We start from the raw sequence: 25901 nt of genomic DNA, 5'->3' as shown, positions 1-25901 counted from the left end.
TGAGGCTAAATGACAGGGTATTAAACTTAGGTATTCTGTGAGACTTATGACTGCATAAGCCCACTGAGCTAAAGCAGAGGGTGGGTGCTTTTAGCAATATCTGCCCTATATAATGCAGAGCATAATTTGTCACAGACTGAGCCCCAGAATAATCATGAATCTGCTAATAGACTAATGCACACACTGTACTGCACTGTAAATGAACTACTAAAGGGCATAGGTCAAGAATCCATTTACACAGACACTCTTTCTCCCTCACACTAGAGGTCTTCACGGGACCACCCAAACACCCGAGAGGGTCTGGGTCCAAAATCCAAACTTTTCCCTCGGTACAGGTCAGATCCTGTTTGATTGTCATCGGGTCTCGGGTCTATGTAACTACAGCTGATAGACCCGACCACAGCTCCGCACAACCTATAGCATATTTATTTTACACTAACAAGGTGAATTTATTGACTTATAGAAGGCCGATCCAAAAAGACCTACAGTGCCTTCAGAAAGTATTCAAACCCCTTGACCTTTTCCACATTTTGCTGTGTTACAAATTGGGATTAAAATGTATGTCTTTCATCTTTCCTTTTTTTTTTAATATTTTTTTTTTTACAATCTACACAAAATACTCTAATGTCAAAGTGGAAGAATTAAAAAAAAAAAAAATGTTAAGTGTAATGAAGAATAAAATACTAACATATCTTGATTAGATACCTATTCAACCCCAGAGTCAATAACTTTGGCAGCGAATACACCTGTGAGTCTTTTTGGGTAAGTCTCGAAGAGCTTTGCAGACCTGGATTGTACAATATTTTCCCATAATTATTTTTTAAAACTCTTTGCTCGACAGCAACTTTCAAGTCTTGCCATCGATTTTCAAGTAGATTTAAGTCAAAACTAACTAGGCCACTCAGGAACATTCAATCTCGTCTTGGTAAGAATCTCCAGTGTATATTTGGCCTTGTGTTTTAGGTTATTGTCCTGCTGAAAAGAGAATTCATCTCCCAGTGTCTGTTGGAATGCAGACTGAACCAGGTTTTCCTCTAGGATTTTCTTTTTATAAAAGCTACCTAGTCCTTGCCGATAACGAGCATATCCAAAATATGATGCAGCCACCACCTATGCTTGAAAATATGAAGAGTGGTACTCAGTGATGTGTATTCAGGACAAAAAGTTCATTTCTTTGCCACATTTTTTGCAGTATTACTTTAGTACCTTATTGCAAACAGGATGCATGTTTTGGAATATTTTCATTCTGTACATTCTGTTTCTTCCTTCTTTTCACTTTGTCATTTAGGTTATTATTGTAGAGTAACTACAATGTTGATCCATCCTCAGTTCTCTCCAATCACAGCCATTAAACTGTAACTGTTTTAAGGTCACCATTGGCCTCATGATGAAATCCCTGAGTGGTTTCCTTCCTCCCCGGCAACTGAGTTAGGAAGGACGCCTGTATCTTTGTAGTGACTGGGTGTATTGATACACCATCCAAAGCTAAATTAATATGTTTTACCATGCTCAAAGGGATAGTCAGTGTCTGCTTTTTATTTATTTATTACCCATCGACTGTACCGTTCTTTGCCAGGCATTGGAAAATCTCCCTGATCTTTGTGGTTGAATCTGTGTTCGAAATTCACTGCTCGAATGAGGGACCTGTGTGGGGTACAGAGATGAGGTAATCATTCAAAAATCATATTAACCCCTATTATTGCACACAGTGTGTCCATGCAACGCATTACGCGAGTTGTTAAGCACATTTTTACTCCTGAACGCATTTAGGATTGCCATAGGAAAGGGGTTGAATACTTGACTCAAGACAATTCTGTTTAGAATTTTTTCAAAACAAAATTCCACTTTAACATTGTGAGGTATTGTGTATAGATCAGTAGCACAAAAACTAGATTTTATACATTTTAAATTCAGGCTGTAACACAGCAAAATGTTGAAGAAGTCAAGGGGTGTGAATACTTCCTGAAGGCACTGTATTCATTAACAAGAAGAGAAACTTGGCTGATATTATATATTTTTTAATTTAACCTTTATTTACTAGGCAAGTCAGTTAAGAACAAATTCTCATTTACAATGATGCCCTACACCGGCCAAACCCGGACGACGCTGGGCCAATTGTGTGCCGCCCTATGAGACTCCCAAACACGGCCAGTTGTGATACAGCCTGGATTCGAACCAGGGTGTCTGTAGTGACACCTCTAGCAATGCGATGCAGTGCCACTCGGGAGCATCGGTCTAAAACAAATTATTTTGTCACTTGTCAACCCGGACCAGTAAGGGTATGGGTCAGGTCTAGGTCTGATTGTTGTCAGGTCCATTTGTGTTCGGGTCTGATTGTCCTAGGACCCGAGAAGACCTCTACCTCACACACGGCCTAGATTAGGGTCAGTCAGTCAAGCCTGGGAAAAAGGAGAATTACACTAATTTAGTGTTTAATTACATGTACAAGCCCACACAATGAGACACTGGCAATGCTTAATTAACAGTGTGTGTGTGTGTGTGTGTGTGTGTGTGTGTGTGTGTGTAGGCCAATGTTTATTGAGGGTGCTCTGTTTATTCCTAGCCTTATACAATTGTGAAAAGTCCAGCAGTGTAATAGTTCTATAGTCTTTTGTAGCTCAGTTGGTAGAGCATGGCGCTTGTAACGCCAGGGTAGTGGGTATGATTCCCAGAATCACCCATGTGTAAAAATGTATGAACGCATGACTAAGTTGTTTTGGATAAAAGCATCTGCTAAATGGCATTTACACTACATGACCAAAAGTATGTGGACATCTGCTTGTCAAACATCTCATTCCAAAATCATGAGCATTAATATGGAGTTGGTTCCCCCTATGCTGCTATAACAGCCTACATTCTCCTGGGAAGGCTTTCCACTAAATGTTGGAACATTGCTGCGGGGACTTGCTTCCATTAAGCCACAAGAGCATTAGTGAGGTCGGGAACTGATGTTGGGCCATTAGGCCTGGCTCGCAGTCAGCATTCCAATTCATCCCAAAGGTGAACGATGGTGTTGAGGTCAGGGATCTGTGCAAGCCAGTCAAGTTCTTCCACACCGAGCTCGACAAACCATCTCTGTATGCACCTCGCTTTGTACACAGGGGCATTTGTCATGCTGAAACAGGAAAGGGCATTCCCCAAAGTTGGAAGCATAGAATCATCTAGAATGTCATGCTATGCTGTCACGTTAAGATTTCCCTTCACTGGAACTAAAGGGCCTAGCCCGAACCATGAAAAACAGCCCCAGACCATTATTCCTCCTCCAACAAATTTTACAGTTGGCACTACGCAGTCAGGCAGGTAGCGTTCTCCAACCCCAGATTCGTCCATCGGACTGCCAGACGGTGAAGCTTCACTCCAGAGAACGCGCTTCGACTTGAAGCTCCCGACGGTTCTAACTAGCAGGGCAGAAATTTTACGAACTGACTTGTTGGAAAGGAGGCATCCAATGACAGCCACGTTGAAAGTCACTGAGCTCTTCAGTAAGGATATTCTCCTGCCAATGTCTGTCTATAGAGATTGCATGGCTGTGTGTTCGACTTTATACACCTGTCAGCAATGGGTGTGGCAGAAATAGTCGAATCCACTAATTTGAAGGTGTCTCCACATGTATTATAGTAGTTCTACATAGAGTTAAAACAATAAAGCCAGTCTCATCTGTGTCTACATGGCAGTGCATGTAAATCCATACCTAAACCCACCCAGACTATACTGTTTAATGCATAGAGGCTGTAAATACCAATTCAGGAGAAAAAACAAAGCAACTTGAGGCCCAGAGTCCTCAGTTTATTCCAGGCATTTCTATTAGGACTAAATGGATACACTTTCAATTAATAGACATGCCTGATCAAATAATGGTGTGTTGCCTTTCAATGGATGCATTTGTAGGAATGGAGGGGGAACGAGCAGAGTAGGGCTTGAACCAGCGCATCACAAGAAACTTGCACTTTGGTCCCAAGAAACTGGGCCGGTGCAGCTACCAAAATTAACAACATTACCGCATTGATGTGATCCACTACGCATATGGAGAGGTTTACTGGTGGGTTCTCGAACAAGGCCTACTAATTTAAAAATATGAAGCACAGATAGTTTATATAACCGCATGCATTTCTCTCAAATCACTCAATTCTAACAATAGTTAATTGTGTAGGCCTATAGCTCATTAACCAACATAGCCTAAATAACCAATCGATTCAGATTGAGAACCATGACCAAAAACGTAATCACGAGAGCTTGATTCTAGTTGAGTGGACAGCGCTATGATTTACGATCCGATTAACTTTCCTCTAACTCATTCTATGGAGGTCAAATGGTATACATTTGGAACGTATTCGTTAAATCGGATGTGTCATGTAGGGTTAATTAACAATCTTGGCACTTCAGTGCCGCGATCAAGGCAACAAAGTGTCAAAATACTGCGGTTTCGAGCTTTGACGCGTAGGCTCTGGGAGTTGTGACAGCGACGTTTTTCCACTTGAACAGACTGCGGCGTGAATCACTGTCTGTGTTTTCGGGTCTGCAGTAAGCATACTATCGCCTCCCAGTACGATTTGACTGTTCAATTTTATCAAGTCATCATCTGCCCTGCACAAGCTAGCTAGGCCTGTGGCTATATTGAGCATTCTCCTTGCAGGCTACAGCCCCATGTACGATTAAATTTAAATGCGTAGTTGTGTTTCTTACGTGCGGACCTGGAAAGCTAAAGAACTGTGCGAAAATGCATCTGTACTGCGTTTTTTCCCCCGGCTGTTTGTCTTCTTACCTGCAGATGTTCCTGAAATCGTATCGGCAGTATCTGGGCCATTCTTGAGGCTTTCTATGTTTCAATTGTCCGGAGAAAAGGAAAGGGGAAGGGGACACGAAGAGGAATGAATGTTGTATTGTATTGGAAGTCCCCAAAACGCCCCAAAAGTAAAATGCGATGTGCAATGATAGGGGTCTCGCCGGCTTGCGTTGATATCACCTGAATTCACTGCCTGCTCTCGTTCAGTAGCACCCAAACAACACTCCTGAACCAAAACTCTACGCTTCCGCTAAGTAAAATAGTCCAAAACATAATTACACTAGCTCTGGGAGAAAACTATTTTTGTGAAGCTCTAATGTTGCTTACAGTATTATACAAAATAATACACTTGCTACTTATAAGCCCTACAGCTAACCAAGAGGATTTCCCCACAAATAGCCTACCAATGCAGAAAAAAAAATCGGATGTCCTCAATGTACCCCTCCGCTGCCCCTTCCCCTTAATTTTCCCTAAGTCGAAATAAAGGCACGTGACAGGCGCCCACTCCCCTTCCGATTTCTGCAAACTCAAGTGCTGAGACGTTGGGAATATGCCTTTACCCCACCCTGTGAAAAGTGTCTAGTAGTGAGAAAATATGTTGGGATTGTAAAAGAGGAATTTAAATGATGTATTAGTCAAGGTAGGAGTAGGCATTTCGCTGCACCTTCAATAACATATGCGCATATGTGTGCGCGACCAATTTGATTTGATTTATGCTATGTATGTGCACCATACAGGTAACTCCTAAAATAATAGAAACACTTGAGTAAATGAGGTACAGAAAGTATATTGAAGCAGGTGATTTCACACAGGTGTAGTTCTTGAGTTAATTAAGCAAATAACATCCCATGCCTAGGGTCATGTCGTGGCTATTTCCTCATAGGATGACAATGCTCCCATGTGCAGGACACGAATGGTTTGATGAGCATGAAAACAATGTAAACTATATGCCATGGCCGTCTCAGTCACCAGTTCTCAACCCAATTTAACACTTATGGAAGATTCTGAAGAAACCCCTGAGAGCGTTTTCCACCAACGTCAACAATTTCTCTTGGAAGAATGGTGTCACATCCCTCGAATAGAGTTTCAGACACTTGTAGAATTTATGCCAAGGTGCATTGAAGCTGTTCTGGCTTGTGGTGACCCAACGCCTTATTGACACGGTGTTTCCTTTATTTTGGCAGTTACCTGTAGTTTAGAACACCTACTCATTCAAGGGTTTTTCTTAATGTTACTATTTTCTACATCGTAGAATAATAGTGAAGACATCAAAACTATTAAATAACACATGGAATCATGTAGTAACCAAAAAAGTGTTAAACAAATCTAAATCTATTTTATATTTGAGATTCTTCAAATAGCCACCCTTTGCCTTGATGGCAGCTTTGCACACTCTTGGCATTCTCTCAACCAGCTTCATGAGGTAGTCACCTGGAATGCATTTCAATTAACAGGTGTGCCTTCTTGAAAGTTAATTTGTGGAATTAGTGAATCCTTGCATTTATGGAGATCTAAACTAACAACTTCAACTTTGAGGGAAATAAATGCCATTCGCGCTGTTGTGTTGCAAATACAACAAAATGATAAAACACAAACAGGATTTCAAAACATTTCAGACTATATTATTATATAAATAGAAACTTACAGATGGCCCACTTACACAGTATTCAGTCACAACACAGGTGTAGACACAAAATTGAATTCCCCATCACTCACTGAAACGAGCACTGCATAAAGACTCAGAGCAAGAATGAGGTATTGAATATACCTTTTCATAGACTACTCACTACTCTATTCAGGTGCAAGCATTTTAAAATTAATCTAATTTAAATCAAAAATAGGTTAATAAAGTCATACAGATGTAATTACAGCATACTTAAACACACAAACACATACAGTACACAGATATACGGTAATATGTACACTTCTAGCCATTTTCATCACAAAACAAAAACAAGGGTTTGTAATGGATATCTTGTGGTGAGGAACATGACGATTGAAGGTAGTATTTCCAAGTTATCAAATGTATTTAGTTATTAATGGTAGCATTTAATGTACTTTATGAATGGGCTGGTGTAGGTGAGATACACATTTCTGTGGGTTATGAAAATATTTTTGTTTTATTGTCACATACAGCGAAGTGAAATGTACAGGTGCAGTGATGTGTTTTTTTTTTACAGGGTCAGCAATAGTAGCACGGCGGCCCTGGAGCAAATTAGGCGACATTTCAGTTACTGGCCCAACGCTCTAACCGCTAGGCTACCTGCCACCCTATAGTAGTGTAGTGTAGTTTGTCAGGCTGGGTGGGTGATATATATTGTGTGTGGGTTATGGATAATGTAGTTTATGGATGGGCTGGATGGGTGAGATACGTGGTGTGCTTGGCCTGACTCTTGCTATCGATCAGCAGCAGTTGGTTATTCTTGTGGTGAGAGATGATCTCCTGGAGACTACTGAAAAGCTATGAGAGAGAGATGGAGGGAGTAGCGAGGGAAAGAGAGAGAGAGAGAAAGGGAGAGAGAGTTACTACAGTATAGTTATTGCAGAGGTTACAGTACAGTACTAAGTTGCATTCCTTCATCTCTTTTCCACACATCCTCCGTTCCTCCCACATCCTCCCTCTATCCCACCTGACCTCTTCATTCTTTTCCCCCCACATTCTCCCTTTGCAAATTATTTTTGCAAATCCTCCTTTCCTCCTGTGGCATCTGTCTTTTCCCCTCTCCTTATCCCTCTCTTCTCCTCCTCCCTACCCTCTCACATTCTCATTTCCCCCCTCTCTCTCTCTTTCTCGCTCTCTCTCTGTGTCCCCCATCTCAACACTCTCGTCCTCATCCTCCCATTCTCTTTCACCGATTCATTATTTTACCCCTTGTTTAGCACTCTACCCCCCCTGTCTTTTCACCTCCTCGTTCTTCTTGCCCTCCTTTCCGAGGGCGTAGCCGCACGTCTCCTCCAGAAAGCGGATGGGGATGTTATAGACCTTCTGTCTGTATAGGACAGCCAGTGTGTAGGGCTGACGGGCGTTCTGGGCTGAACTGTGACGTATCAGGAATGCCCCGTCCTACAAGAGGGAGAGGGAGAGAGGGGGAGGGAATAGGCCGCGGGAGGGAGGGAGGGAGGGAGGGAGGGAGGGAGGGAGGGGGAGGGAGGGAGGGAGGGAGGGAGGGAGGGGGGGAGGGAGGGAGGGAGGGAGGGAGGGAGGGAGGGAGGGAGAATGGATATCAGTATCAAAACCCACAGGGTCTTTGAATGAGCATAGATGAATCAGACTCAGTGATGGTGTGTGTATGTGTCAGATGTAACCCGAGGCTACACACACACACAGTCAAATAAAGGGTAGTTACGATCAAGATTACTCTCACATCGTTACTTGTCTATTTCAGCATGAAATGAAACAGGTCGGCTGTGTTAGTAAAGACAAAGGGCCAGAGACAGATACGCTCATATAATCAGCAGCATTATAACACATAATCACAAAACATCAGCAGCTACTGAGCAACATATAGAGAGGAGGGGAGAGAACCACAGAGGACCAAGTGGACAGGCTAATAGATCAATGAAGTATTGATTCACTGTTGAGGAATACTGGCTAACTAACTATAACTAATCATATTGATTCAGGAATCACATTGGCCAGGTCCTTCAGAGCTGGGGATTCTTTACCTCTAAGTCATTTTCAGTTTTTCTTTTATATGGTACTTCAAGAACTGTGTGTGTGTGTGTGTGTGTGTGTGTGTGTGTGTGTATTTGCTTGCATTTGTGTGTGTGTCTGCTCATCTCCGGTGTGTGTGTATCCCACCTTGTTGATCTGCATTAAGAGGTCCTCAGCAGTCTTTCTATTGCAGTTTCCAGCGAACCACTCTTTCTCCTGTAACATTACAACAGTTCTCTATGACGCACTCCACTGCCTGCCACCACAGTTATATCCAAGGATACCCCATACTTCAGGTATATCACCATTTAACTAAGGTTTGCAGCAACATTTGTAGCACTTTAACACGGTATTATGCATGGTTACATGAGAGGTACAGTATGAGAGTGGAAGGCACATACCTCCTTTCCTGCCTGCATGGTTGTCTTCATACCAGAGGGAGAAACTTTGGCATAGAGAGAAATAATGAGTTGTTGACCAACGTGTAGAGTGCTCTACAGCAGGGTTTCCCAAACTTGGTCCTGCCCCCTCCCCTGGGTGCATGGTTTGGGTTTTGCCCTAGCACTCCACAGCTGGGGGCGGGGGTGCAGGACCAAGTTTAGGAAACCCTGCTCTACAGTCAATTCAAAATAAAGCATGTAGTTACAATCAAGGCCACAAGTATGCTGGACAGCACTGCTGACAGTAGCCACAGTCACCCTAGATGACGGGGTTAAACAAGTTATAATTATGTTATAATGAAAATGGCTTCCAATTCACATAGGTAATGAAAAATGAACAATATGCACCTCCAACATGTTCATATTATGTGGACAGAAAAACAACACAAATGTAAAGAAATTAAGGATGTCCTTCACTCTGATTAGCAAACCACAGTTGGAGCATTTCAGAGTTCCACACATCCTTTATTTCCATTTCTATGGCTTTCTATCCTTCAGCTGTGACCCAAAACTGGTCCTGTTCCCAGCATGCTCTTACCTGCTGCGGTAGTGTCTATAATGGGCGGGGGAGGGGGGCTGCAACACAGACAACAGGTCCAATGTTAGCCAACATGCTTACTATAATAGATGAGCGATATAGGCCTGTGGCTACAACAACATTGAATACGCAAGAACAGTAGGCCTTCATACTTCAATGACTTAGCTAAGTTATCACAAATCAAACTTTATTTGTCACATGCACCGAATACAAGTGTAGAACTTAAGGTGAAATGCTTACTTACAAGCCCTTAACCAACAGTGCAGTTCAAGAAGAGTTAAGGAAATATTTACCAAATAAACTGAAGTGAAAAATAATCAAAAGTAATACAATAACATAACAATAACAAAGCTATATACAGGGGGTACCGGTACCGAGTTAGTGTGCGGGGGTACAGGTTAGAGGTCATTTGTACATGTAGATAGGTGTGAAGTGACTATGCGTAGATAATAAACAGCAAGTAGCAGCAGTGTACAAAACAAATTGGGGGGGGTCAATGTAAATAGTCCGGTGGCCGTTTGATTAATTGTTCAGCAGTCTTATGGCTTGGGAGTAGAAGCTGTTACGGAGGCTTTTGGTCCAAGACTTGGCGCTCCAGTACCGCTTCCCGTGCGGTAGCAGAGAGAACAGTCTATGACTTGGGTGACTGGAGTCTCTGACAATTTTATGGGCTTTCCTCTGACACCGCCTATTATATAGGTCCTGGATGGCAGGAAGCTTGGCCCCAGTGATGTCCTGGGCTGTACGCAATACCCTCTGTAGCACCTTACCGTCAGATGCTGAGCAGTTGCCATACCAGGCGGTGATGCAACCGGTCAGGATGCTCTCGATGGTTCAGCTAAAGAACTTGTTGATGATCTGGGGACCCATGCCAAATCTTTTCAGTCTCCTGTGGAGGAAAAGGTTTTGTCGTGCCCTCTTCACGACTGCCTTGGTGTGTTTGGACCATGATAGCTTGTTGGTGATGTGGACACCAAGAAACTTGAAACTCTCAACCCGCTCCACTACAACCCCGTTGATGTTAATGGGGGCCTGTTCGGCCCACCTTTTCCTGTAGTCCACAATCAGCTCCTTTGTCTTGCTCACATTGAGGGAGAGGTTGTTGGCCTGGCACCACACTGCCAGTTCTCTGACCTCCTCCCTATAGGCTGTCTCATCGTTGTCTGTGATCAGGCCTACCACTGTTGTGTCGTCAGCAAACTTAATGATGGTGTTGGAGTCGTGTTTGGCAAGACAGTCGTGGGTGAACAGGGAGTACAGGAGGGGACTAAGTACACACCCCTGAGGGGCCCCAGTGTTGAGGATCACTGTGGCAGATGTGTTGTTGCCTACCTTTACCACCTGGGGGCGGCCCACCAGGAAGTCCAGAATCCAGTTGCAGAGGGAGGTGTTTAGTCCCAGGGTCCTTAGCTTAGTGATGAGCTTCGTGGGCACTATTATGTTGAATGCTGAGTTGTAGTCAATGAACAGCATTCTCACATAGGTGTTCTTTTTGTCCAGGTGAGAAAGTGCAGTGTGGAATGCGATTAAGATTGCGTCATCTGTGGATCTGTTGAGGCTATATGCAAATTGGAGTGGGTCTAGGGTATCCGGGAAGATGTTGTTGATGTGAGCCATGACCAGACTTTCAAAGCACTTCATGGCTACCAACGTGAGTGCTACGGGGCGGTAATCATTTAGGCAGGTTACCTTCGCTACCTTTGGCACATGGAATATGGTGGTCTGCTTGAAACATGTAAATTCAGCAAAAAAAAGAAATGTTCTCTCACTGTCAACTGCGTTTATTTTCAGCAAACGTAACATGTGTAAATATTTGGATGAACATAACAAGATTCAACAACTGAGACATAAATTGAACAAGTTCCACAGACATGTGACTAACAGAAATGGAATAATGTGTCTCTGAACAAAGGGGGGTTCAAAATCAAAAGTAGCAGTCAGTATCTGGTGTGGCCACCAGCTGCATTAAGTACTGCAGTGCATCTCCTCCTCATGGACTGCACCAGCTTTGCCAGTTCTTGCTGTGAGATGTTACCCCACTCTTCCACCAAGGCACCTGCAAGTTCCTGTACATTTCTGGGGGGGAATGACCCTAGCCCTCACCCTATTATCCAACAGGTCCCAGACGTGCTCAATGGCATTGAGATCCGGCCTCTTTGCTAGCCATGGCAGAACACTGACATTCCTGTCTTGCAGGAAATCACGCACAGAAGGAGCAGTATGGCTAGTGGCATTGTCATGCTGGAGGGTCATGTCAGGATGAGCCTGCAGGAAGGGTACCACATGAGGGAGGAGGATGTCTTCCCTGTAACACAACGTTGAGATTGCCTGCAATGACAATAAGCTCAGTCCGATGATGCTGTGACATACCGCCGCAGACCATGATGGACCCTCCACCTCCAAATCAATCCCTCTCCAGAGTACAGGCCTCTGTGTAACGCTCATTCCTTCGATGATAAACGCAAATCCGACCATCACCCCTGGTGAGACAAAACCACGACTCGTCAGTGAAGAGCACTTTTTGCCAGTCCTGTCTGGTCCAGAGACGGTGGGTTTGTGCACATAGGCAACGTTGTTGCCGGTCATGTTTGGTGAGGACCTGCCTTACAACAGGCCTACAAGCCCTCAGTTCAGCCTCTCTCAGCCTATTGCGGACAGTCTGAGCACTGATGGAGGGTTTGTGCATTCCTGGTGTAACTCGGGCAGTTGTTGTTGCCATCTTGTACCTGTCCTGCAAGTGTGATGTTCAGATGTATCGATCCTGTTCAGGCGTTGTTACACGTGGTCTGCCACTGCGAGGACGATCAGCAGTACAGACATTGCAATTTATTGCCCTGGCCACATCTGCAGTCCTCATGCCTCCTTGCAGCATGCCTAAGGCATGTTCACACAGATGAGCAGGGACCCTGGGCATCTTTCTTTTGATGTTTTTCAGAGTCAGTAGAAAGGCTTCTTTAGTGTCCTAAACTTTCATAACTCTGACCTTAATTACTGTTAGTGTCTTAACGACCGTTCCACAGGTGCATGTTCATTAACAGGGTCCTGAAAAAGTTGATGTTTCTTTTTTTGCTGAGTTTAGGTATTATAGACTGGGTCAGGGAGAGATTGAATGTTGACCTGTTTAAAGGTGTAGTAGGTGTAGTAGGATTCAATCTTAATCCTGCATTGCCTGTTTGATGGTTCGTCTGAGGGCATAGCGGGACTTGTTATAAGCATCCGGATTAGTGTCCCGCTCATTGAAAGCACCAGCTCTAGCCTTTAGCTCGCTGCGGATGTTGTCTGCAATCCATGGCTTCTGGTTGGGATATGTACGCACGGTCACAGTGGGGACGAAGTCATTGATGCACTTATTGATGAAGCTGATGACTGAGGTGGTATACACCTCAATGTCATTGGATGAATCCCGGAACATATTCCAGTCTGTGCTAGCAAAACAGTCCTGTACCGTAGCATCCGCGTCATCTGACCAGGTCACTGGTACTTCCTGCTTTTGTTTTTGCTAGTAAGCAGGAATCAGGAGGCTAGAATTATGGTTAGATTTGCCAAATGGAGGGCGGGGGAGAGCTTTGTATGCATTTCTGTGTGTGGAGTAAAGGTGGTCTAGAGGTTTTTTTCCTCTGGTTGCACATATGACATGCTGGTAAAAATGTTGTAAAACTGACTTAAGTTTGCCTGTATTAAAGTCCCCAGCAAATAGCAGCGCTGCTTTTGATTGAGCATTTTCTTGCTTGCTTATGGCCTTATAGAGTTGGTTGAGTTGCTGTCTTAGTGCCAGCATCGGTCTGTGGTGGCAAATAGACAGCTTCGAATAATATAGATGTGTCACGGTCGTCCTCCTCTTCATCTGAAGAGGAGAGGCGAGAAGGATCGGAGGACCAAAATGCGGCGTGATATGTGTTCATCATGAATTTTAATAAAGAAAACACTGAACACTGAAACACTATAAAAAAAACAGTGAACAAAATAACAACCTTGAAGCTAATGTGAGCTGCGCTGAAACAAGCCATCAACATAGACAATCACCCACAAACAAACAGTGCAACCCAGGCTACCTAAGTATGATTCTCAATCAGAGACAACTAATGACACCTGCCTCTGATTGAGAACCATACTAGGCCGAAACATAGAAATACCCAAATCATAGAAAAACAAACATAGACTGCCCACCCCAACTCATGCCCTGACCATACTAAATAATGACAAAACAAAGGAAATAAAGGTCAGAATGTGACAAGATGAGAACTCTCTTGGTAGATAGTCTGGTCTACAGCTTATCATAAGGTACTCTACCTCAGGCGAGCAATACCTTAAGATTTATTTCATATTTAACATCATGCACCAGCTGTTATTGACAAAAAGACACACACCCTCACCCCTCGTCTTACCAGACAAAGCTTCATCTATATTCTGCTGGTGCATGGAAAATCCCGCCAGCTCTATATTATCGCTGTGGTCGTTCAGCCACGACTCGGTGAAACATAAGATATTCCAGTTTTTAATGTCCCGTTGGTAGGATAGTCGTAATCGTAGGTCATCAATTTTGATTTTCCAATGATTGCATGTTAGCCAGTAGAACGGATGGCAGTGGGAGTTTACTCGCTTGCCTACGGATTCTCAGAAGGCAGCCTGACCTGCGCCCCCTTTTCCTTCGTCTTTTCTTCACGCAAATTATGGGGATTTGGGCCTGTTCCCGGGAAAGCAGTATATCCTTCTCATCGGACTCGTTAAAGGAAAAAGCTTCATCCAGTTCGAGGTGAATAATCGCTGTTCTGATGTCCAGAAGTTATTTTCGGTCATAAGAGATGGTAGCAGCAACATTAGGTACAAAATAAGTTACAGACAGTACAAAAAAACAAAAAAATAGCACAGTTGGTTAGGAGCCAGTAAAACGTCAGTCATCCTATTCGGCGCCATCTTAACACTTCAAACATAAGATCCTCTTTATAGACCTCAACAGAATGTAAATCGTTATCAGGCAATACTAAGTGGTATCCATGTGTTTGACTGTTGCTGCTTGTACAGGACTGAAAGTTCATAAAGCATGAACCTGCATCACATGTTTAACACATGTAAAACATGTATGTTCTTGCAGCGTATAGCGTGGTCTCATCCAGTGTGTACATGCATAGTGCTGTGAGAGTGGCTGTGTGCCCAAGCCTCACCTGGGTTTTGGTTCCTTTAGGGATGCAGGGAGGGGGGGTTTGATGCCTGGGGTGGGTGGGGGCAGCTTGCCAGGGAACGTGGAGCGTTTCACATCAGGCGGAGGAGCTGGGGAGGGTCACAGAAACACAGCAATGGACCAGGTTCTGCATTTTCACTTCATGGTTGTGTTCCAAATGGCACTCAGTTCCCAATGTAGGGCTCTGGTCAAAAGTAGTGCATGTAGGGAACAGGCCATTTGGGATGCTGACCTTATCATCATGATCCATCTATTTTTAGTCAGACAGAATGTAGTGTCACTTACCTGTTTTTGCCTCACTGACCAGTAGAGAACTCTGGAATGCAGGAAATTGTGAAACTCATTCAAATGTGGACACAGATAAGGCCTATACCCCTGCACTAAAAAACATGTTCAGTGGAGAATCTCTGAAATAGGCAAATTCTGTGTTAGAAACCGGCCAGTGTTGTGATGTGTTAAATCATGTGCCCGTAGTGTGTTAAATAATGTGCCCGTAGTGTGTTAAATCATGTGCCCGTAGTGTGTTAAATAATGTGCCCGTAGTGTGTTAAATAATGTGCCCGTAGTGTGTTAAATCATGTGCCCGTAGTGTGTTAAATCATGTGCCCGTAGTGTGTCAAATCATGTGCCCGTAGTGTGTTAAATCATGTGCCCGTAGTGTGTTAAATCATGTGCCCGTAGTGTGTTAAATCATGTGTGAACCATGGAGAAACTCACCGACTTGGCTCTGGGTACTGGAGGTTTTCTACAGAGAAAGACAGACAGACATACATGATGGGATTGAGCTGATATCGCATGTCAAACAATAAAACTCAAAAACAATAACATGGCTTCTCTCATGACATAGAATGGCACTGGTTTCAGGGATGGTGTCAAGGCCAGGTTAATCCAGTCAATTCAGTTATGCATTTGCATAACTATGAAAAGAATGGAAGTGGTGATATACACCTAAATTACACCAAGATGAGTTTGTGCATTTTTCATCTCGTGTCTTGACAGGTGTACTCACATGGGCATGGGGGGAGGGGCAATTGCTGTCTTGGGTAGGAGGGGCATCCTTACGGGCCCGCGAGGAGCAGGGGGGCAAGCTGGTGAAACAGGAGTACTTATTCTTGACAGTGCCAAGGATTATTTTCTCTCAAAATAAGCTAAATACGTTTTTTCTTTAATAATTTGGAATTCATGTCCTGTCTCTTTATCTCATATAAAATATATTATCTAGTCAAACCTCAGTATAAATGCATTGACACTGAGGCTGTATTAGTGGTTCTACAGGAGTAACTGACCTGCTGTGGGCTCCAGATACAGGTCATCACTGTCTGCCTGAAACAGAGACACAACACGCATATTAATCACCTCTCTCTGGCTGAATTAGAAATTGTCCAGAGACCAGACATCTCATGGCCCTATGGAACTATGAATATACTGATTGTCCATCAAGAATGTGTTAAAAGGGTACAGCGGATAAAAAGGCTAAGGTTTGGGGGTTGGAGTTAGGGGTGAGGCTCTGTCTGTTAACGATGTGTTGGGCTCACCTGTCCTTCATTAGGATCCAGGTAGACATCTGCAAAGAGAAAACAGAGGCTGATGCTGTTGCAGAATCACACATCCCTCTAGTGGTGACTTGATGTAATAGCACACCAATGTCCTATCAGGGTTCCAGGGTCTGACTATTGGTCGAGATCCTGCACGACTACATTGCAGATGCATGCCAGATCTTACAACAACTGGATAGGTATTTAACATATCAGCTATGCACAGTCGATGACTTGGAATGCAACCAATGATTGATGCAATGCACTGCTTGCACCTAAATTACTAGTCGGACAGGAACTAGATCTATAACTGTAGCGTTTACCTTCCTCTGCAGGGGGAGGGGTGGGAGCAGGGGCAGGGCGGGAAGGAGGAGGGGCAGACTTCTTAGGAGTAGACCTTTTCCCTGGCTTCTCCTTTCTGTCTACCTCAGGAGCTAGAGAGAGAGAGAGGGAAGCTTGACCATCTCAAACTTAACTTACTCGTTTGTTTAAGTCAATTCTCCTGTACAATTACATGCCTCAAGAATTATATGAATTTTTACACCTTTTCATCAATCAATATTCACATCTATGTATAGGGCACAATTCATATCCACATTTAAAATACACAATCATCATATAGGATAAACTCCCACCCATCCAGGACATTTATTCGAAACGGTGCCTGAGGAAGGCCCGCGGCATCATCAAGGACCCCACACACCCCAGCCAAGAGCTATTCACTCCCTTACTGTCGAGCAGACGTTATCGGACCATGAGGTCGGATACCAACAGGCTCAGAGACAGTTTCTATCTACAAGCCATCAAACTGCTGAACACTTGAACTGGATTGACCACCTGCTCTGATTCTCCGCACATTAGCACACATGCACTCACTCACTCACTCACCCACACAGACATACACACATCCACACACATATTCAGGCTACACACACATCACAACTGCTGCTTCCAGACTCAGGTCTGTTCAACGCTGGTCTGAATAATCGGATTCCACGCTTCAAGATTGCTTCGATCATGTGGATTGAGATATGTTCCGCATAGTGTCTGACAATAACACTGATGAATACGCTAATTTGGTGAGCAAGTTAATTAGAAAGTGCATCCACTGCTTTTAATCAGGGCAAGGTGACCGGAAACATGACCTAATACAAACAGTGTAGCTATTCCCTCCTCAAGGCAATCAACAAGCTAAGCGTCAGTATAGAGACAAAGTAGTTGCAATTCAACGGCTCAGACACGAGAGGTATGTGGCCGGGTCTACAGTCAATCACGGACCACAATGTCTTACTCCCAGACAAACTAAACAACTTCTTTGCTTGCTTTGAGGACAACACAGTGCCACTGACACGGCTCGCTTCCAAAACCTGCGGGCTCTCCCTCACTGCAGCCAACATGAGTAAAACATTTAAACGTGTTAACCCTCGCAAGGCTGCCGGCCCAGACGGCATCCCCAGCCGCGCCCTCAGAGCATGCGCAGACCAGCTGGCTGTGTGTTTACAGACATATTCAATCAATCCTTATCCCAGTCTGCTGTTCCCACATGCTTCAAGAGGGCCACCATTGTTCCTCTTCCCAAGAAAGTGAAGGTAACTGAGTTAAATGACTATCGCCCCGTAGCACTCACTTCCGTCATCATGAAGTGCTTTGAGAGACTAGTCAAGGACCATATCACCTCCACCCTACCTGACACCTTAGACCCACTCCAATTTGCTTACCACCCCAATAGGTCCACAGACGACGCAATCACAATCACACTGCACACTGCACACTGCCCTAACCCATCTGGACAAGAGGAATACCTATGTAAGAATGCTGTTCATCGACTACAGCTCAGCATTTACCACCATAGTACCCTCCAAACTCGTCATTAAGCTCGAGACCCTGGGTCTCGACTCCACCCTTTGCAGCTGGGTCCTGGACTTCCTGACGGGCCACCCCCAGGTGGTGAGGGTAGGTAACAACATCTCCACCCTGCTGATCCTCAACACTGGGGCCCCACAGGGGCATCCAACTCAATCATCAAGTTTGCAGACGACACTACAGTGGTAGGCTTGATTACCAATGACGAGACGGCCTACAGGGAGGAGGTGAGGTCCCTCGGAGTGTGGTTTCAGGAAAATAACTTCACACTCAATGTCAACAAAACAAAGGAGATGATCGTGGACTTCAGAAAACAGCAGAGGGAGCAGCCCCCTATCCACATCGACGGGACAGTAGTGGAGAAGGTGGAAAGTTTTAAGTTCCTCGGCGTACACATCACGGACAAACTGAAATGGTTCACCCACACAGACAGCGTGTGAAGAAGGCGCAGCAGCGCCTCTTCAACCTCAGGAGGCTGAAGAAATTCGGTTTGTCACCAAAAACACTCACAAACTTTTATACACAATCGAGAGCATCCTGTCAGGCTGTATCACCGCCTGGTATGGCAACTGCTCCGCCCACATCCATAAGTCTCTCCAGAGGGTAGTGAGGTCTGCACAACGCATCACCGGGGGCACCCCGCTATCATCCAGAAGGCGAGGTCAGTACATGTACATCAAAGCAGGGACCGAGAGACTGAAAAACAGCTTCTATCTCAAGGACATCAGACTGTTAAACAGCCATCATTAACATTGAGTGGCTGCTGCCAACATACTGACTCATCTCTAGCCACTTTAATAATGAAAAAATGTATGTAATAAATGTATCACTAGCCACTTTAAACAATGCCACTTCATATAATGTTTACATACCCTACATTACTCATCTCATATGTATATACTGTACTCTATACCATCTACTGCATCTTGCCTATGCCGTTCGGCCATCGCTCATTCATATATTTTTATGCACATATTCTTATCCATTCCTTTACACGTGTGTGTATAAGGTAGTTGTTGTGAAATTGTTCAACTAGATTACTTGTTAGATATTACTGCATGGTCGGAACTAGAAGCACAAGCATTTCGCTACACTCGCATTAACATCTGCATGTGACAAATCAAATTTGATTTGATTTAAATACTGCACAAGTTAAACACTTGCAGCTGAATTCCTTTCCTCTAAACACCTGTATCATACTTATGCTAAAATCTTTATTCTATTCTACTGAGCCATTTACTTTATGTATGTATTAGTATCTTTTATTATTTCTTATTATTGTTGTATTGTCGAGAGAAAAAACCTGCAAGTATGCACTTCTTTGGACAGTATATACCATACATACGACTAATAACACTTGAAACTTGCATGTCCTGGACAAAGAGGATAGAGAGAGGATGATAGAGAGGGGAGGATAGAGAGAGGAGGATAAAGAGAAGAGGACAGAGAGGGGAGGATAGAGAAAGGATGATGGAGAGAAGAGGATTGAGAGAGGGGAGGATATAGTGAAGAGGACAGAGAGGAGGATAGAGAAATGAGGATAGAGAAATGAGGATAGAGAGAAGAAGATAGAGAGAGGGGAGGACAGAGAGGAGAATAGAGATAGAGACAGGGGAGGATAGAGAGAGGGGAGGATAAAGAGAGGAGGATAGAGAAGATGATAGAGAGAGGAGGACATAGAGAAGAGGATAGAGAAAGGAGGATAGAGAGAAGAGGATAGAGAAAGGAGGATAGAGAGAGGAGGATAGAGAGAAGATAATAGAGAAAGGATGATAGAGAGAAGATAATAGAGAAAGGAGGATAGAGAGAAGATAATAGAGAAAGGATGATAGAGAGAGGAGGATAGAGAGAAGATAATAGAGAAAGGAGGATAGAGAGAAGATAATAGAGAAAGGATGATAGAGAGAGGAGGATAGAGAGAAGATAATAGAGAATTTTTATTTTATTTTACCAGGCAAGTCAGTTAAGAACAAATTCTTATTTTCAATGACGGCCTGGGAACAGTGGGTTAACTGCCTGTTCAGGGGCAGAACAACAGATTTGTACCTTGTCAGCTCGGGGGTTTGAACTCGCAACCTTCCGGTTACTAGTCCAACGCTCTAACCACTAGGCGACCCTGCCACCCCGTAATAGAGAAAGGATGATAGAGAGAAGATAATAGAGAAAGATGATAGAGAGAAGAGGATAGAGAAAGGATGATAGAGAGAAGATAATAGAGAAAGGATGATAGAGAGAAGATAATAGAGAAAGGAGGATAGAGAGGAGGATAGGGAAAAGAGGATTGAGAGGGGAGGATAGAGAAAGGAGAATAGAGAGAAGAGGACAGAGAGGAGGGTAGAAAGACGAGGATAGAGAGAGGAGGATAGCGAGAAGAGGATAGAGAGAAGAGGATAGACAGAAGAGGATAGAGAGAAGAAGATAGAGAGAGGAGGATAGAGAGAGGAGGATAGACAGAAGAGGATAGAGAGAAGAAGATAGAGAGAGGAGGATAGAGAGAGGAGGATAGACAGAAGAGGATAGAGAGAAGAAGATAGAGAGAGGAGGATAGAGAGGGGAGGATAGAGAGAAGAGGATAGAGAGAGGAGGATAGAAAGACAGGATAGAGAGAGGTGTCTCACGTTTCTTGGTGTTGGGGTCGATGTAGAACTCCTCAGGGTCAGGCTGATGGTGAGGCTGCTGTTTCTATAGAGGGGAAAGACAACATTAAATAACACTAAAGGTATGCAGACACACAGAGACAGGCTAGCCAGAGGTAGGCATGGGCATTGATACTCTGATAGTTTACCGATGCTTTGCCCATGGGCGCCATCTTGGCTGGCCTTGGGGGTGGTGCTGCCTGTCTTTTGGGAAGAACACGATTGGACCTCTCTGAAGAACTATCTGTGGAACACAAAAACAGCAACAAGAAAATGGTGTTTTCACATAAAAACACACCTCAAAACATTACATACAAATTATAACTTGAGATCCACGCACCAAACTCCCATTGGCATCAATGCATACTTTCCATGAAAGTCAGATTTCAGCTAATCTCAAATGAGAAGGATAGTCTACAGTGGTGGTGTTACCTAAATAGACGTTCTCCTCCACATGTCTGGGAGGAACCTTCATGGCCGGTCGCTCACAGGGGGGAGCCTCATATGTGTTCCCATCCTCATCGTCCTGTTATACACACAAGAAGACCACACAGGACCTCTCAACAAAATATCCATTGGCGTGTCAGTCTGGGCCCGTGTGTATGTGTGTGATTTCTACTTACAAACTCATCTTCTGGCCAGCCACCATACCCCGCATTGTTCTCTGAAACAAATCAATAGAGACAGAGAGAAAGTAGAGAAGGGGGATGGAGAAAGAGAGAGAGAAATTGGGGAGAGGAGAGGTAGAGCGACGAGGGAGAGAGCAGAAGAAACACATTACATTAGAACTTCCATATAGAGGATCCCTATAACAATGAGCATAATAAGGGGCATTTCCTGAAGGCTCACCTATTCTTTTGGGTGGAGCTGGAGGCCCACTGTGTCTGTAATGAAAAAGAGAGATGTTACTTGCGTGCTGTGTCATGTCAGTGGCTTATGTTTCTGGCCAGAGGAAGGCATATAAGACTGAAGAACAAAACGTTTATCTTCACTGTAGGCTACTTACAGGTTCTTCAATTTTCCAAAGAAACTCTGAAAAAGGAAACAGAATTGACTGTGAAGTCTGTAGCACACACACGAACACAATCACGATGCAATCTCAACAATATTGTTTTCATACCGGTTGTGTGACATCATACGATAAACGGTGCCGTTACACTATATGTCTGGCCCATCCCAGATATTTACATGTAATTAACTCTCCCATCAGACTCGCTATCAGAGCTAATACACAGGCTGTGTCAATGACTGCTTTATGTTCCGAAGGTCACTAAGCTAGACAAAAGAGCTTTAATCCAAAGCCAAGACCTCAGGTCAGAATAAATTAGAATGAAACAACTTTGAAGATGACTAACGATCACAAACTACCACAGGGGAATATTGAGAATTTAGATGTCCCAACAATCTAAAAGACGTCTTTTATACTAGCCTTAGTAGGTGAAAGAAACTATTTACACAAATGATTACACAAAGGACAAATGATCTAGTGAAGCCACATCAATGTGTGTATGTGGGAGAGGAGGATAATAGAGGCTGTAATGTGTGGCACACTGTCCCCATGATGAAACAGATGACTAAAACCAGGAAGTGTACTTGGCTGTGTTTTCACAGCATGGCAGGTCAGAGAGGAGAGGAAGGACTGATGTAAATGATCCCAGAAATAGAGAGGGGGAGGGAAAGGGGAGAATGAGACAGGGAGAGTGGATATGGGAGAGGGGGGGTGGCGGGGGGGCAAGAGAAGAACAGTTTGAGTTGATTCATTAGGTTAATGTTTAGATATCCTGTGCGTCAACATTGATAATGAACAAAGCCAGCCCACATGGTCTTTGCTAAAGTCTCTCTTTAGCAAACAAATCTATTTTCTGTTCTACTGTATCCCATTACTTAAACAGTGTCATTATCAATCAACGAACCAGTCAATCTATCAACTAATCATTCCATGAAACTTTTATAGACTGCAGGGATTCTCTGGCATTATGGTTAGCCAGCTGTAGGTCTGTTTAATTAGTGGAAAGGAAGATGTCATGAGTCATAACTGATATCTATGCCTCAGGTCAACACTACTTTGAATATAATTTCCCCCATTGTTACAGTCCTAGGCGCCGTCTTTAACATATTCATGTCCTGACACGTCTTAAATCACTAGCATGTCCTGTTTAGTGTTGTTAACTGAATAACTCAACTACCTTTGAAGTGATTTGTATATAGACCAAGAAAGACCGCAACATGTTGATTACGAAATACATAAAAGCAAATACAGCAAGTAAGCTGAGGATTCCTTACTTTGTTATTGTTTGTGTCCCAGGCAGCAGAGTTTAAATCTGTCATGCATGTTCATTATCCAATTAACAGTATCTGCGTAAACCCTTTCAAATAGCAATCTCTTGTTTTTCACCCAGTCTGAATATCCCAGTCTAATTTTAGAGAAGGGAGCCGGCAATGTATTCAATAATGAGCTCGGCTTGACAACATCTATAATATGAAAACGATACATTTATGGTTGTGTTCTGAGCTAGCCCTTTAAGCAAGGGAGAGTGATAGTGACCACAGAAAAGGACATTGTTATGGACCGTGGGAGACCATAAACTACCAGTAGAAAAGGGAAATGGCCGTGTGACTATGAATCGTATCTGATGCAAACAGGGACAGAGCACAGTGCAGTTGCCCTGGCTAATGCTAAGCTGCTCACAGGTGTGCTGGCTTCTGGTTCTGCCTAGTAAAGTGCAATGGTACAGCCATACATGTATTGGGTAACTATTTTCTAGAGGTTTATCTTACAGTGTATTTCACATCATGGCACATTACTATTGTACAAGCAAAACCCTTAGCTATCATGGACTTCAATACTACTAGGCCAGATAGCCTCCCAGTATGTGATCGTGGCTACTACGACCTCTTCTAAGAGGTCTGCACCTTTCTGGCACAGATCAGGTGGTTGTGGCTCCCTCTGGCCACATCCCAATTTCTCTCCTTCTTCCCAAAGTGTGCACTTCTTCACTTACCTTCACTGATTTAAAAGATAATGACTGATATAAGAAATATGGTGGAAACCCTCTCTAGCCCAATCCCGTCAATGCTTTTAAATGTGTGTGAAGTAGTGAACGAGTGTACACTTCAGGAGAAAGGAGATATTATGGGCACACACCCCCGAAAACACCAATGGATCTCAAGCTCTGTATCAGCTGTTCCCTTTCAATCACTACACGTATCATTATTTAATAACAAATAAATAAATAATTAACAACTATTAATGCGCATGGACATATTGCAGTGAAAACCTTTAATTTAGGGAATGATTTTAATGACTGGTAAACATTCTAATCTTAGGCATTACACAGCTGTGTGAGTGTTGATATTGGGTGCTTGTGTAGGCAGAGAAATTGAAAGCAATAACTGGGAGCAGGTGACACCGTTTACTTGATCAACAACAGAGCCACTGTACGAAAAGTGAAAGTCCACACTGTATAACACTGTAAAACTGTATGACTCACCATTATAACAATCCTCACAGTTCTCCATTCCGTAATGAAGGTAGCCTACTACTGTATTTCTAAGTTTCTGAACAATTTGTTGCAACGTTATATGCAAATTGGGCTGTGTCTAATTTCCTTTTATCAACGCAAAGTGAGACGTCTGTACAAAGTTTAAATGTTCTAAAGTTTATATGTTCTATCATTGTCTGACTATTTTCAGAAGGTAACAAATTGAAACTGTACATTACCATTGTCATAATTTTGGAGTCTCTCTTCTCAACTCATGAGGAAATTCCTTTGTTGCTGACCTCAGATGCAAATACACATTAGAGTAAGAGCGGGACAAGGAACATTGAACTATGAACAGTTAGGCTAGCAGCTACAACAGTCCTGATGCGCCTCTCTCTCTCTCTCTCTCTCTCTCTCTCTCTCTCTCTCTCTCTCTCTCTCTCTCTCTGATCATTTGCATTCCACCCCGTCACTCTGACTGCTAAGTGCCACCTGGTTTACAGCCTGTCCTACTTGTTGCCTGGCTGCCGCTAAAAAAAAAAAAAAAATGTTAAAGTTACATTTTTGAATCAGTAAAGTTGTATGGTCCTATATGCAGCATAAGGATAACTTCTGAGAACAGGCTAAGTCCAGTGGAGACCCATCATTCAGGGCAGGTGGGGTAGAGCCCCACCTGTTTTCAACCCAGCATTTTTAGCATTTAAAAAAAAAATAGATGTTATTTTGGCATTAATACGTGTCACATATTAGTTTGGAAACAATGTAAAATGTATATATATAATTTAGTTAATAAAACTGGATACAGACATGGTCTCTTTTTTGTTTTCTTGAGTAAGACAACTCCAAAATGCAGGTGATTCAGTGGTGGTGGGGCAAGCCAGCAGAAAATATGGAGCGTTGCTCAGCGTTCTGTCACTCATGGGGACACTACGTCAAGGCCAAGTCTAAGGGTAGAGCTAGAAAATTCTAGCCACTTGGGTACTGCCATAGAGTTACATTAGAAGTTCACATCCAAGAAGGCTCAAGGTCATTGGACACAGATACAATTATGTCAAATCAAATCAAATCAAATTTATTTATATAGCCCTTCGTACATCAGCTGATATCTCAAAGTGCTGTACAGAAACCCAGCCTAAAACCCCAAACAGCAAGCAATGCAGGTGTAGAAGCACGGTGGCTAGGAAAAACTCCCTAGAAAGGCCAAAACCTAGGAAGAAACCTAGAGAGGAACCAGGCTATGTGGGGTGGCCAGTCCTCTTCTGGCTGTGCCGGGTGGAGATTATAACAGAACATGGCCAAGATGTTCAAATGTTCATAAATGACCAGCATGGTCGTATAATAATAAGGCAGAACAGTTGAAACTGGAGCAGCAGCACGGTCAGGTGGACTGGGGACAGCAAGGAGTCATCATGTCAGGTAGTCCTGGGGCATGGTCCTAGGGCTCAGGTCCTCCGAGAGAGAGAAAGAAAGAGAGAATTAGAGAGAGCATATGTGGGGTGGCCAGTCCTCTTCTGGCTGTGCCGGGTGGAGATTATAACAGAACATGGCCAAGATGTTCAAATGTTCATAAATGACCAGCATGGTCGAATAATAATAAGGCAGAACAGTTGAAACTGGAGCAGCAGCACGGCCAGGTGGACTGGGGACAGCAAGGAGTCATCATGTCAGGTAGTCCTAGGGCATGGTCCTAGGGCTCAGGTCCTCCGAGAGAGAGAGAGAGAGAGAGAGAGAGAGAAAGAGATAATTAGAGAACGCACACTTAGATTCACACAGGACACCGAATAGGACAG

General features: G+C 43.6%; 2 protein-coding genes across 3 annotated transcripts in view; both read right to left on the bottom strand.

Moving 5' to 3' along the window:
- Window positions 1-5161, bottom strand: part of LOC112248609 (clathrin heavy chain 1) — a 39033-nt gene extending 33872 nt beyond the window's left edge. Inside the window, exon 1 of one of the 2 annotated variants that reach the window (XM_024417771.2) lies at window positions 4763-5161. In XM_024417771.2, coding sequence (XP_024273539.1) covers window positions 4763-4804 — 42 coding nt within the window. In that variant the 5' untranslated portion in view covers window positions 4805-5161. The remainder of the gene's footprint in view (window positions 1-4762) is intronic. The other variant, XM_024417772.2, reaches the window with a different exon arrangement.
- A 1222-nt stretch (window positions 5162-6383) lies between these two features.
- On the bottom strand, window positions 6384-24520 carry LOC112248608 (B-cell linker protein-like). Its single transcript, XM_024417770.2, has 19 exons — window positions 24351-24520; window positions 21636-21661; window positions 21479-21513; window positions 21253-21293; window positions 21062-21155; window positions 20779-20873; window positions 20612-20675; window positions 16454-16564; window positions 16131-16159; window positions 15882-15918; window positions 15605-15683; window positions 15313-15340; window positions 14881-14911; window positions 14579-14684; window positions 9417-9454; window positions 8840-8883; window positions 8586-8654; window positions 7689-7847; window positions 6384-7244 (listed from the first exon to the last, which is right to left on the bottom strand). Exons 1-19 carry the CDS (start codon window positions 24357-24359, stop codon window positions 7128-7130), a joined length of 1212 nt encoding a protein of 403 aa, XP_024273538.2. The 5' UTR covers window positions 24360-24520; the 3' UTR covers window positions 6384-7127.
- Between the last annotated feature and the right edge of the window lie 1381 nt (window positions 24521-25901).

This window comes from Oncorhynchus tshawytscha, linkage group LG04, assembly GCF_018296145.1.
Source record: "Oncorhynchus tshawytscha isolate Ot180627B linkage group LG04, Otsh_v2.0, whole genome shotgun sequence".
In the NCBI taxonomy this organism is placed as follows: domain Eukaryota; kingdom Metazoa; phylum Chordata; class Actinopteri; order Salmoniformes; family Salmonidae; genus Oncorhynchus; species Oncorhynchus tshawytscha.
This window is presented reverse-complemented; position numbering and strand designations above follow the sequence as displayed.

Excerpts from the sequence above, each read along its gene's own strand:
- LOC112248608 (XM_024417770.2), bottom strand. Across the intron at positions 20,874-21,061 it reads GGAGGAGAACGTCTATTTAG|ATAGTTCTTCAGAGAGGTCC; the intron begins GTAACACCACCA and ends TGTGTTCCACAG. Across the intron at positions 14,685-14,880 it reads GGTCAGTGAGGCAAAAACAG|CTCCTCCGCCTGATGTGAAA; the intron begins GTAAGTGACACT and ends GACCCTCCCCAG.